General features: G+C 41.6%; 1 protein-coding gene across 2 annotated transcripts in view; it reads right to left on the reverse strand.

Moving 5' to 3' along the window:
* BRF1 (BRF1 RNA polymerase III transcription initiation factor subunit) overlaps positions 1-14130 on the reverse strand; it is a 171410-nt gene that overhangs the window by 31608 nt on the left and 125672 nt on the right. For both annotated transcript variants that reach the window (XM_066998462.1, XM_066998461.1), the window contains one exon: positions 12141-12397. In XM_066998462.1, the coding sequence (XP_066854563.1) occupies positions 12141-12397 (257 nt within the window). The remainder of the gene's footprint in view (positions 1-12140; positions 12398-14130) is intronic.

The following is a 14130-nucleotide window of genomic DNA, read 5'->3' on the forward strand; positions in this document are numbered from 1 at the left end:
AGAATTTCCTGCTGTTCTGTGATTTAAGACCTGCTTATGTGTTAAGGAACAATTTCAAATTGCAACCTAAAGCTAATAGAAAAATTACAGCTTAGTAATCACTGGATCTTAGAAACGTTTCTCTGCCAATACTCCTGATGAGACAGAAATAAACGCACAAAAACTGCATTTTTAAGACTTTTCTTTTTATATATATTCACACATGTATATATATAACGCATGTGTATCCATATAAAATCCAGCAACTGAAGATTACCACGTGCTGAGAGACAAACTTTCTGTGAGATTTAATCATGTTCCTATTTTCTGCGTTGAACAAAATATGAGTTATCCACTCCTAGAGAAAACACAGGAAGCACCTGAAGATGTCGATTCAACAAAAGCAGCCAGCCTTCGAAACAAGTTCGGGCGAATGACTCAGGGGGCCAGGTTTCCCATCCGTCACGCTGGGAGACGTGCGTTGTTTTTAGCAGGCAGAGGTTCGAGCCTGAACGCCTGCCCGACAGCAGCAGGGCTGCTGCTGAGCTGCTGGTGCCAGCGGGTGAAGGCTCCGCAGCAGGCAGGCTGCTGCCCCGATTAATCACGCCCAGACACAACGGGACCCTTGGAGACAACGGTGTCCGCAGCGCCTTCTGATGAGAAGGGCTTTCCTAATCTCTTCGCGTTGGACGGAGAGAGAGGCAGCCAGGGGCTGCAAAGGTCAGCAAGATGAGGTTTATTTTTACAAAGCGGCCACCTCCCAGCCCAGACCTCTCCAGCGAGTAAGTCACTCGCCAGTAACTTACTTTGCATGACACAAAATTCATGCTTTCTTGTGGCTTACACACACCGCACTTTACATGGGACTCACTTCACTCGTTGCAGGAATAAAACAAAACAAACACAGTGGTTTTAAGTCCTTAATTATCCCTTTCTTTTTCTTTTCTTCCCCTCCCTCTGTTTTTTTTTTTTAATAGAACAGAATTGAACATTGTCATTTCTTGCTTTTAGAGCTGATGAATCAGTATTCAGGTTTATTTTCATGAAATGTAAGGCACAGTCTATCTGAGCCATGAAACATCAGTGTATGCTGAGCAGTAGCTCATCAAAAGCATTCAGAAGGAAGAAAACTGCAAGGAAATGTCATATACAAATCAAAATTGATAACTACGTTTTGCCTGCATAAAATATTTGTGCAATTCTTGTTATACATTATGCAGTAAAATCAACAATGCTCACAGAGCACCTATACACCATACTACGCTGACCAAAGGAGAGATATCAATACAGCCTTAAATGGATTCTGTAAGGCAACAAATGTGGGCACGCTCCCAGCACTGTTCTCGTGAGAAGGCTCATTTCCTTACACTTGATACGTACAGACCTCACATTTTCTTGAGGTGCTAGTATATTATCTGAAGTTAGTTGTGTACTAAGCCAAACAACTATTTTTCTTAAGGACGCTTTTCTAACCTAGTTAAACCAAATTCTTTCATATCTCCAATTCTTTCCTGGTGAAAAGGAACGGGAATAATTTAAGGAATAACAGGAAAATGAAAAAATGGTTCCACAGATTAAAAGTAGCTTCTGTTACTACAGGAATTTAAGGAAATTTAAGTCATATGTACTCTGAACATTTCCCATGATGAGACTGAAGCTTTTTCAGCAAGTCCTCTCTTACGCTTTAGGAGCACGTTATGTTCTGACTTTTAAAATAAGTTATATAAGAAATGATTGGGCCTTACTGTCAGATTTTATGTTCCAGATTGTCCAAAGGTCAAAATCACATTTAGACTGAACCAGGCTGTAGGAAAAGAAAGCTCATACTTCCCCAAAGCATTTTGGAGATTTGAAGAGGTGCAGCAGAGTCAGTACCATAAATAAACACATTGGCGATAAAGGTAGGGTTTTTTTATGCTGCCACATTACTGGGAGACAATAATGGTCCCAGTCTCCTGAACACTGTTCAAAGAAGGAGGAGGAGGAGGTGGAGGAACAGAAGGAGGGACTCTGGAGGGCACAGCCTGATGCAGGAACGCCCAGAGAAGTCCACAGGAGGCATCCATCAATCTCACCTACCTGTGGTGTTCCACCAACAGCCTGCACAAAGGAGTTCACCTTTCTTCTACTCTGCTCCAATCCTTTTTTTTTTTTTCTGTAACATTTTAGAAGGCATGAATAAAGCGCAAACATGTTAAAGACGTGCTATATTTGCCTATCATATTTTGAAGCCAATATTGCTCAATAAAGAGTGTTTGCACACAGTTCATTTAGCAGAAAATGGAAAAAGAGCAAGTGTCTAATCCACCATCATCTAACTAGCATACTTAGGCACAGCATTAACCCCTAAAGTGACTTACTAACACACAAATGGGAAAGATCCATCGGCTGCTTCCAACAGGCGGGCAGCAGGCGATGCTCGCTGGGTATCCTGCCTTTCTGCCTTGCAATAAGCAGTCCTATTTCATAAAACTTCCTGATTTCTGTCATGCTTCTCTACACCTAATCATTTGATTCACTGCTGATTTTAATCTCTGCTATTAATTCATCAGCTGATTGATTGATTAATTGAACTACAGCTTTAACCTGATGATTGTGTTGCTCAACTTCAGCAACAGCAGTTTTACTTAGGATTCCAAATTATTTTGTTTTTGTACTGCTGCATTGATAAAACCCACACCGAAGTACACAACGCCATTTTTCTAGTAAAGCTACCATGCCACCAGTCTAGGCAGGCAAAGATAACCTTACAAAATAAACATGCCAGCCACTTCATTCTGCTTCCTAATTTGTATGCGTTTCCTTCATACTTCAGATCCCCAAACACCCAGATTAAATATATTGATAACTTTTTAAAAGAACATTGCACTGTAAAGTAGCATAGGTTTCTTTCACATTAAATGCTGCATCTAAAACATCTCCGAATAAAGAGACAACAGCCTATTAACATACACCCAATCCTTCCGTCCTGAATGGGACCTCAGAGTGCTCTCAATGTCCAAGGTTCCAGTGCTCCAATTCAGCAAGGTTACACTCAACTTTGAATATCAATACAGATTTCAGATCTGTCACACCATGTCACGCTGCGGGCTATAATAGGCTCATTGTATCCTTTCACTGCCAGCTATCACGGCCCTGTTTGAAAAGAAAGATCTCAAATCATTTACAGTTTTTGACAGCTGCTGAGCCAAGCATGCCTTGAAAAAGCACTCAGGATGAGAGGATCTTGAATGTGCACTTGGGAGACAGGCTGCAGGTCCTTACGTCCACATACGCTGCCCTCTGTACTTTCCCATCCGACCTCTGTAGCTGCATGGGTTTCTTTGCCAGTGTAAAAACATGGGGGGAGAGGAAAATGTTCGCAGAAGTCAGTGGTTTGCTCCCTTACACCTTTCTGGGTCACAGGGAAGGGGTCTGTATGAGAGAAGAGAAGCCGTGCTGTTCTGGAGAGCGTGGGTCAGTCACCTCGGTCGCTGCAAGTGCTGAAGACGGTGATCGGTTCGTTCAGTCTCGCTGTGCTGGGTGGGAGGGAGGGGGAAATGCTGGGCAGGAATTTCTGAGTTAGAAGGAATTGGAAATTAAACAACAGAAGAAGTTAAATTTGCTGCACGTCTCTTCCAAGAACGCATTTAGAAGTCATCTCAATATGTTTCAGCCTATATTTAGTAGCAAATGCAGCAAGGTAAAGCTGAAATCAGTCAGCACACCAGAAACATCACCGGGTAATGGAACAGCACTTACATAAATGACTAAGTTACAGTACACCGGCCAATTTAAAACTAATTATGTAGATTCTGTTAAATATTCTGTGAACAACACAGTACCTCAAGTTTTGCAACAAACTGCCATAACTTTCCAATACTTTACCCAGCTACAGCGAAGGAACAGCAATCACAACCACACAGACTGCCACTTATTCAGTTTGGCAACGTATGCAAACATCAAGAAACAAAATGCTTCTGTGACTGCTCTCCTGGTTTGGGCATTAGCCTTGGTAAGATAACATATGCCTTATCGTACTGAGAACAAGGTAACTTCACGGTTTTGTCCCATTTCCTTCAACATTTAATAAATATCCACTGAAAATTCAACTTCATTTGCAAATCTAAAGGACACCAGCCACATGCTTCCCTCACCTTATATAAAAAAAAAAAAGAAAAAAAAAAGAGCAAATCAACAAGCAGACCCTGCTGGGGTAGGGTCAAGAGAAAAATCAATTCTGAATCCAGCCACTCTTCAGCCATAAAAACAAACAAACAAACAAAAATCAGAAAAATCTACAGACTAACAACTTGAGCATTTCACAGTGCCCAAGACTCTCAGCTGTTAGAGCAGGATGCGCGCCTTTAGGTTCTGACGGTGCACTTTCTATTGTGTACTTTCTATTTCTACAACGTGCACTTTCTATTTCTTTGCTTCTTCCCACTCCCCTCTTCCCCCAAGTCACTTACAACTGGTTTTGATAACGCACTACTAATGTGTGCATACGTATTAAATCTCCCACTACACGTACCAAGACTAATTTGGAAGTAAAAGACCACCGAGCATTTTCTTCTAAAAAACCTGAAAACGACAATAGAGATAACAAGGAGCTCGCAGTACGAGTGTCACGCAAAATTATCTTCTGGGCTAAAATCGCTCCTGTTTGGTCTTAAATGCGAGATGAAATGATTTCAGACAGTCACAAAAGTCTGCTCTGCATTTTCGTGCTGCCCAGCTGACCTCCCCTGGAATCCAACGGGGAGACGATTTTCTTGAGTGGGAGGCGGAAAAGCAAGATCCAATTTATATTAAACAAACAACGAGGCTGCTGTAAAAATACGGACACTTGACCTGGGTCTGGGCCACAAGGTCAGCCAGATCAATGCCGTTTTACTTTTAAATTGAAGGCACTCTAATCATTTTGGGTAAAGGGAACCGAGCGCTGAATTTGGCAGAAGCTTGTTACTGCTGAAACGCTCACACAAGCCTAGAAGTGTCTTCACCCAGTCTTGACGGGTTTATTTTTATATATTTCTCCAAGATTCTCGTAAGACTAAAAAAATGACAGCTCAGGAACACCCCTCTGCAGTGGCAGCAGACCATGTTGCCTTACGCTTACACTAAGCTAACTCCTGACAACATTAAACGTCTGCACTATAAAAGCTGAATGCCATTAATGAATGATGTACAACTGAAGATGCTTTGTAGCATCACTGAGCTTACATTAACTGGTTCACAACGAGAAAGCCTTTTTATGTTACTTCTCCTATCATTAAGTCATTCCAGGGGCTTTTGTCTCCAATTATATTTTACAGAGTGAAAATACAGGCGGGTTTGCTGCATCACTGAAATTTTGGCATTTAAAATTCCAGTACTCAAAAAGAAATGACTCCAAAACTTTTGGGGAATCGATCTTCAAAATAGCCTGTGTAATCAGGACAAACGTCACATTCTGACAAACATTTCCAGCTCCTGGAAAAATGAGTTTGGGATTGTTTTTAAAAAATATCTTTCCCCTTCCTTCTGTCCCACCTCAGCGTGAGGAGGAACGAAGCGGAGGGCAGAGGGCCAACCCACTCCACCGATCCCGACTGTGGTGCATGCACAAAAGAAATGCATTTTTCCTTGCGTGTTAATGAAGAGGGAAGGACTGCTGGCTATCTAATTTTAGCACTCGCAAATTTTAGCACACACGCTCGTTTGAAGGCGTGTTGGGTCAGATAAGTTTCTGTGCAGCTCTCGCCTCTGATTTATCTCTTTGTTACAAAAGGCTCCTTAGCTCGCCCGAAGAGAGCTACCTGCAGCGCTAGCCAGGTTGCAACATTACAGCAGGCTTTACTAGATCACCTCCCCAGACCTACCGTGAGCAAGCAAATAAATGGATGTCAGCTCCCTCCAAGGTCACTGGCGAAGCTCTCCCCCAGCCAGGTACCTTTAATAAGGCAGATGCATGACTCGAAAAGCAGAAGCCTGGAAGTGTTGCATTCATTTTTTCTTGGCTTTGTTTTTGGTAAATAAAATGTTAACCGTAATTTGTATAAAGTTGTCCCTCTAAAGTTACAAGACTGAAAAATACTGGCAGGATTTATTTTAAGTGGAGGTACTTATCAAATGTCACCATTTTCCTGTTTAAAATGACTAATCATTTTGATTAACCTTTGATTTAAATGATTATATACCACAGCAAAGCACAAACATACATCAAATTACACTCCACAGAAATTCTCAAAGCAGAGCTCACATAAGAAAACAGTTATGTTGGAGTGGTTGGAGAATTTATTTACCAAGCACAGAAGACTCAAACCGAAAGCTGAAGGCTCCCACGTGTACCTTCATAGCCAGGAACCAGAGCTAGTTCATCCCCCAGCCAACACGGGACTGCTTCGGGAGGAAACACCAAAACGCCGACCGAAAAATAATTAAGCTTAGAGAAGAAACTCCCAGCTAGCAGCTCAGCAAGCACTCCCAGTATCTGCTGTGAGGAATTTTGTCTCAGGGAGCACATTTGTGCTAGTGCATTAGTCACATATGGAAAGAAGGCCTGAAGCGCTGCACAAGACAAGAAATAAAGTTTAATATCTCACTTTGAGTAATACACACGAATTCCGAGCCATGTAATAGACTTCAAAGCAGAGAGGGAAAAACAGCCTATCAAAGGTAAATTAGACAGAGAGCTGAAGGCAATGCTGAGAAAAATAAAAATAAACGGTGGAAAAATTAAAGCATATAAAAACACTCTTAAGATCCCATCTCAAAGGACCAATTTGTAAGGGGAATACATACTGAAGTCAGCACAGAAAAGACTCTCAAAAGCTTCACATCTGCCAAACACGGGGGCTTCTCCCTCTTCAGCAGCTCAGCTCCATCACACAGAGCTCGCCCGGGGGCATCCCTGCAGACCCCATCAGCCTGCCAGACCCCGTTGTGTCTGCTGCAATCCAGGAACCCCGAAGATACCCATTTCCAAATCTCTTAAACCTTTGCTGCAAGGTTATTTTTCCTAATAAAAGAGGTTCTGAAACAACAACTCTCTTCTAGATGCAAGGAATCAAGAGTGCTTTGTAACCATTACGATCACTGGGTCTAACTGGTGTAAAGGACGGGCAGTACCCTAACAGAAATACCGTTTTCGAGATTTTTCAGACACTCAGGCATCCCTTGGATTACTCAGGCTGAGCTTTGTCCCATGCAGTTTTGGAGTGATCTAAGTAATCTGGAAAAACTGAGCTCACCCTCTTCCCCTCCACAAATACCAGTCCCATAATGTAAAATAAACTACAAGTACTGTACATTTAAAAAAAAAATAAATAGTCTGCTTTGAGTTTATAAAAACAAATCATAAGCCATGGCAAATGCAGACAAGCATCACGGAGATGGAGACTTGCAGCTGGGTTGGGAGCAGCGCGACGGCGCGGCACTCAGCCCCGCACTGCCATGCGCCTGGACAGCAAAACCCAAAATATAGGGCTTGTTGTCAGTAATCCTGGATGTGAGGGCTTCCTCCCTTCTTACTGCCCGGGAAGAAGCCATACAGGTCCTGCTAGGCACCCACAGCATGAGCAGATGTGTGGGATGGGGAATTGTGCTCGCTGCCCTCGCCCACCCATGCCGCTGCCGGCACGGGGCGAAATACCCAGTGCAGCGACAAGGCCTGCGACTGCTAATGCTATTTCTCTGATACAACTTTACCAAAAATTAGTAAATCAGGTTTCTGCTCATATTTTACCCTCTGGGGGAATCTGATTTCAATCAGAGCCAAGAAAGTACCAGGCAATGTATGTGCTTAAGTGAGACGCCCAACACGAGGCTGTAGACATCATTACGCGCATCCTCCCTCATCATATAGGGGATATTTCTGGGGTCGTGACACCCATGGGGAAGCCAACAAAAATGTATCTGGAGCAGACACCAATGCAAAGTGTCCTCGAGGGCCAGGACAAGCTCCCAGTCCTTCCCACGTGCTGCTTGCCCCATCCAGACCTCGGAGCTCAGAACACCCGCGGGGCCCCGCTGCCAGGGGTGAACATTGCCGAGCAAAAGGATGGCCAATAAACAACAGGGAGGCCACGGAGAGAATTCGGAAGTGAAATTCAAAATCTAATCAAATCTGAAATCTCTACCAAGGGCTTCTGTCATATTTTCAGCAAGCCTGATTTGGTTTTCTATTATATATTCATATGCTTCCATTCAGAACAACCTTGTTTCATTACAGTGGATTCAGATGTGCTTTGCAGTCCTGCTTCACTTCTTCCACGGCAAATTCTTCAGGAGATTAACCTGACACATTTATTCCCCCGATAATATATCCTGTCCTCTCTGATATCATTACCGATTTCAAGTACATAGCAATAAACAGGCTGAAAATTTTTAAAAGTAGTGACGTGAAAGCTTTTTTGGTCCCACTTTTTCTTGCTACAACACATTTCACTTTGCAAATAACGTCGTAAGATTCAGCTCAAGTAAATACAAAGTAAATTATTAAGCTTTTAACCAAAAGCTTGCAGACCTAAACCCCTTCTTTAGTGGACTTGAAGAGCTCCGGTGCATAACACAGCTCAAACTGGAGTTTAGGTTTTAAGTAGCTCAAAGTGGCAACGGCTCTTTCCCAGGAGTTCAACATATTAGTCTTCTGTGACACCTGTTTCATACGCACAGAAGACATTAGTGAAGATAAACTGTGCAACTGGTAATTGAAATTAAAGTCGCAATATCTATTATGGTAACATCCACCGTGCCACGTCTCTACAACAGAGACAATGAAATGGCTTTTCCTTCTAAAGCACCAGTCGTGATACCCACTGTAACAAAACCCTAACCCCAATGCATTAAGAAATGTAATAAAACACATTTACACAAAGTAAAGTTTCTTAAAATTGCTTGTGTTGTCTTTATCATTTCTACTATGTTGACACATACATTAAGTACAACCCCAGAATAATTCTGGGAAATGCGTCTGAAAAAAAGCGTGTCTTTTTCTAAAAGTCAGAAAGTTGAACAGCATTCACAGTAAAGAAAACTGTTCAAAAATCCAGTTCGCTTTTGAAAATATTGATGTATGTAATGTCTACTCATCTAAAAAGGGGAAACTCTGCATGACCCTTGGAATAATTCTTTGAAAGTACTTTCCCAAGAAAATTTCAGAAACTACAAAACAATTCTGTAACTGTTATTTTATGTCATATTACAAAACAACAACAACAAATCAACAGAAATTGCACCATGTCTGGCTGGGGCAACCATTTTTTAAGAGATAATCTGAAGTCCTCTTCCCAGAAATACAAGGGCAGCGTATTTTGTAGTGAGAGGCAATTAGAAAAATGGAGATCAACTTCCCATTCCCAGAGTGCTACATGCTGTGTATGAAGATGATTTCTGAGACACATGCCAAACTAAGCCGCATCATCTGTCCAGACCTAGTGAGGTATGTAAAATCTTGGCTTGCAAGTGGAAAGCAATAAAATCTACATTCCTATTTTATACGTTTACACGAGTACTGCCTTAATCACCAAGAACCAGTATTCCTCTCCTAGCCCATGAAGCTCCCAGTAGCTTGGTACTGGGGCCTTCTAATTGGGATTGGGACTAAAACAGGAGCTCTTTAAAACTGACTATATCTCAAATGAATGAAAGGTCGGGATCAAAGCTTGGTTATGCAAGGTGCTGCTGCAGTCAAATACAGCTTACTAAGTATTTTAGACACAGAAAGATAAACACGTAGGACTGTAAATCACTCCAAACCAAAACAGTTAGCAAGATTTCCGCAAATGCCTCCCGGATAAAGCTACATTACGTGCCTCATTCATTTTCTAATGAGCAACTTTCAGGGTTTTTATTATTATTAATTGCATATAAATCACCATGATTTTTGTACCACTAGGAAAGCAGTTAGCCATTCACCTCTCAGAGGAACAATGCTGAACAAAGGAAAGGGATGCGTGGCATCTAAGAACAATGCAGAACACAGAAATTTATGCATGCCATTTAAAAGGCATGGCATTTAGACTACTAGCAAAAAAATCAGAAGTATGTCATAAATCTTTAATTGTAAGAAATAAAGAACTAATGGTTTGCCAAGTCCTTGATATTATTTAAGCAAGAACGCTGCCTACTTCTGGAGTGCAAAATCTTAACTCACATATCTGCATGTATCCCCAACCTTCTCTGAAGTGCTCTGCTGCAAAATTCATTGTACCGAAGATCTGCTAATCATCATCAGGAAACTCTGTTACGCATCTTAAGGACGTACTTTAGACTCTCAAGAGGAAAAATAAACACATTTTATTAGATGCTTTTGGAAAATACTGATTTGTGTATTTATTTAGAAACCTTTTCAAGTTGCACCACTGTTAAATTAAATATTTATGGCATGATTTTCCGAAGAGTTTAACACCTGTGAAGAGTTTAACATGCTGGCTTCAACAGGAGCTCCAAGTGCCCAACATTTCGGAAAACTGGGCCTCATATGGACGAGGCACAGATGTGGCAAAGCAGCTCGAGCGTCAATACTACTGCTACATCCTGAAAAGCAATGGGGACCTCACAAGCCCCTACTTCCCAACGCAGCATTTCATTTCTGACAACTGAATCAGAGCCATGTTTTACTAGAGATGCCAGAAACATGACTCACTAATACCTGTTAAATCCAAATAAAACATATGCGCAATGCTGTTAGTTAATCCTCAATGCATCTTTGCTTTCTGTCACCAGAGGAAAATGTGCGTGCTTGGGTCATTAGGCATGACACGAGGTAGTAACATCCACAGCAGACTAAAACCCTCGGTGAGTAAAGAACTGGAAAGCAAAGCTGATGATATTAAGGGCGAGAAGCTGAATGAGAACGAAGCCATCTTGATAAAACACAGAATGAAGAAGGAGCAGCAGAAAAGAAAAGATGTCTGTTACATTGCAAAAAGACTGTATGCCGGTGACAGTGAGGCTAGACGTGGTTTTGGCTGAGAAGCCTCATGCTAAAGCCAAAGCCAATGCATTGGCCAAAACTAATTCAAATCAGGACAAAATAAGGAGTTTGTGTCTAGTCACCTGCGTTTGCTCAGCTTCGGAGGGAAGTCTCCTTACCATCCCTCCCAGCTTCCCATCTGCAGGTATCCTGCGTCCCCTGCTCCTGCATGAAGAGATGGATTCTCACACCTCGAGGCTGTCCTTCTCTCCCAAAAGCTGCTTCATTAGGATGGGAAAATGCACCGCTGAGGCACCACCAGGAACAGCTCTCCCCTAATCTTCGCTTCAGACACCCCCACGTCCCTCCCATGCTCCCTTGCCATCGCACGCCTAACCCCAGCTCTCCTCCGCTCCCTCCATCCTTCCCCTCTGCTTTATCCTCTAAACTACGGCATGAAGACACAGGCCAGCATTTCCAAACTAAATGCTTGAATTTCCTTGTGGTGTAGTGCCTGGAAGCAAAAAATGCTGTCTTTTAAGGAGTAAATAAATATCTAACAGCTAAATAAGAAATGACTATATATAGAGACCATCCAAATGATCATCCAACATGATTTCATGAACTGCAGGCTAATAAAACAGTTGAATATTGCAGATAGGACACATCAATCTCCTTATACAGTTTACAGCACACTACAAATCTGCCCAGCAAGTCTGAATATTTTACTCATTAAAATGGTAGCTTTCATCACACTATAAAACATTTGCAAATGCAGACCAGAAAACCGACAAGCGTATTTACTGTAAAGCTTTATATTTGTGTCATCAATTAACAATGAAAGTTTGGAATAAAACTAAAATAAAAGCTAATCAAAACAGCTAGCTGTCAAAACAGATGGGAACTGTATTTTTCAAATCAAGCAAAAAGCCAAAGCTTTCAAACATTTAGTGTCATGTCAGCAGATACAGACAACTCCGAAAGGGAGGACAACAAATGTCAGAGATATGTGAAGAAAAGGTGTCCACGGCCAAAAGATTTGTGTTTATGAATTCCCATTGATTTTTTTTTCTTCTCCAGAATGATTAACTCGCACCAAAACAGACCTCTGATACAGGAGCTATAAATACGTTTCCACTGTGACACTGCAGGCAAAATAAATAAAAACAGAGCCCCAGCATTATTTTAGCCTCAAACAAATGTTTCAGTACCTACATTGTCTGGCTTAGAAAGATACATAGACAGTCTCACAGACAGAGATAGAAATGAACAATTGCAGTACCTTTTTCCCACACTGTTTACAGGGTTGGCTATATTCCTACTGGCATTAGATTTTCTTCTTGACAGCTTCTTGGTGTCGGTGCTGTCATCAGTGCTGTCATCCTCTTTCTTTGGTGTGTTACTTCCTTTGCTGTTCAGGTCCCTTAGCACATTATAATTAATTTTACTTGAGATTTTCTTCTGTTCTAACATCTTTTCAATTGCCTCTCCTGCTGTGCTGGCTTGAATTGGCTCCCGCTTCTTTGCAGATTTCTTTGGCTTAATTAAAATATAAAATTAGTGATGTAGACACAAACAAAATTGTTGTGCAGCAGAAGGGCGACCTGCAGCTCGGCAGTCCCAGCACAGGTGCTGCAAACTCGGGGACAGGATGGGCTGAGCTTGGGCAGTGCTCGCTGGCCTGCGACCGAGCAGGACTAAGGGCTAAAGGACTTCTCTTTTCTCCAAGAGAGAAGTGTTGGCTTTCATATTTTTGCCAAATGCCCACGCAGTTTATTACAAATTCTTTGCTGCGTATCTGTAATGCTGCCAGAAAAGAAATGTGGGCCATTTCTCACATGTGAAAAAGATGGAGCGAACTCCTGTTACAGGAGCAGGGACCCTGATAACATCACCCGGCACGTAAATAAAGAAACGCCCCTGTTAAAATCGCCTTCAAAGTTAGAGTCAAGCTGGGTCGCTATTTCTCTAGGCACTGACAAATCTGTATCAAAACTGCAACAGCATTTTATATGAAGCTCGAAAGCCAAATACGAAAATATCCACCCAACTCTTCCTCAAAACTGAAAAAAAAGCCAAGAAAATTAGAAGCAGTTTTCTAAGCGTGGACTGGCATTAACGCTGATGGATAGGAAGCAGGATGCTGCAGAGAGACAACCTCCCCTCTCGGCCAAAGGCTGCAGATCCAAGCCTAGCATCAATCCACAGCGCTTGATGCTGCGCAGACCCAGACAGAGAAATGACACAAAGAACATTTCTATCCAGGTCTAATGCCTGGGTAGGTAGAAAATAAAGATCCTCTGTTTCTCATTCAGCGTTTTCCTTTTCAAAGGAAGGTTTTAACACCGAGCTCTGCAGGAGATTTATTTTTTAGTGTATAATAGCCCCTCTGTTTACCTACATGGGTCAAGTGCTACCTTGAAATTGGAAAGCACTATATTAATCAAGTTCTACTCTAGCTGTCGGAAACAATACAGAGTTAGAGAAAAACTCCTGTGTTGTCAGAACAAAAAGGTGGGTTGTTTGGGCTACTTTTTGGTGCCAGAGAGTTATACAATTTTGAAAATTGCTGGTAGAATGCCACGTCTCTGTAAGGGTGGGATGAATGAGAAACTCTGAAGCCTAAAACAGTATTTCATTGTCTGGTTTTGTTTTTATTGTTGAAATACCTAGGGGAAGTAGGAAACTCTGTCTTTCACATTAGCCAGAAAAAAGATACAGCATATACACATAAAAAACTAACGTGGATTTTAGTTGCATGTGGAAGATTTGACTTGTCACTTGCTCAATTACACAAAACACTAACGCTGTAAATTGTGAATATAAGGCCAATTAGGCATTTTTAAACTGCTAAACATGGAGACAGGACATGCCATTTGTTAACACAGCCGTCACATTCTTTATGAAAGGTACAACGAAATACTCCTTCAAGTGACTGGAACAAAGACCTGGTCAGTTCTCCATAAAGAAATCATAATTGCACAAGCAAAGAAAGCTACTGAAGTTACAGCAAGTGCAAACAAATTCTCCATGCACATGTTAAAAAAGTCAGGCGTGCCTTAAGAATTGCATTTAAATAAGCAAGCAATTAGGACAGCAATCATAAATGCAAAGAACTAGCTCTGACTTTGCCATGCACAGAATTTTCTTGTAATAGTAATTCAAAATAAAAGTTTGGGCAAGAAAGTGTTTTACTCACCACCTGAAAAATTATAGTTTTGTGTTTCTATAGCATGTAAATATATACTAGGTTTTGCATGTTTAGTGGTGAC

Source organism: Anser cygnoides, chromosome 5 (assembly GCF_040182565.1).
Source record: "Anser cygnoides isolate HZ-2024a breed goose chromosome 5, Taihu_goose_T2T_genome, whole genome shotgun sequence".
NCBI classification, from domain to species: Eukaryota; Metazoa; Chordata; class Aves; order Anseriformes; family Anatidae; genus Anser; species Anser cygnoides.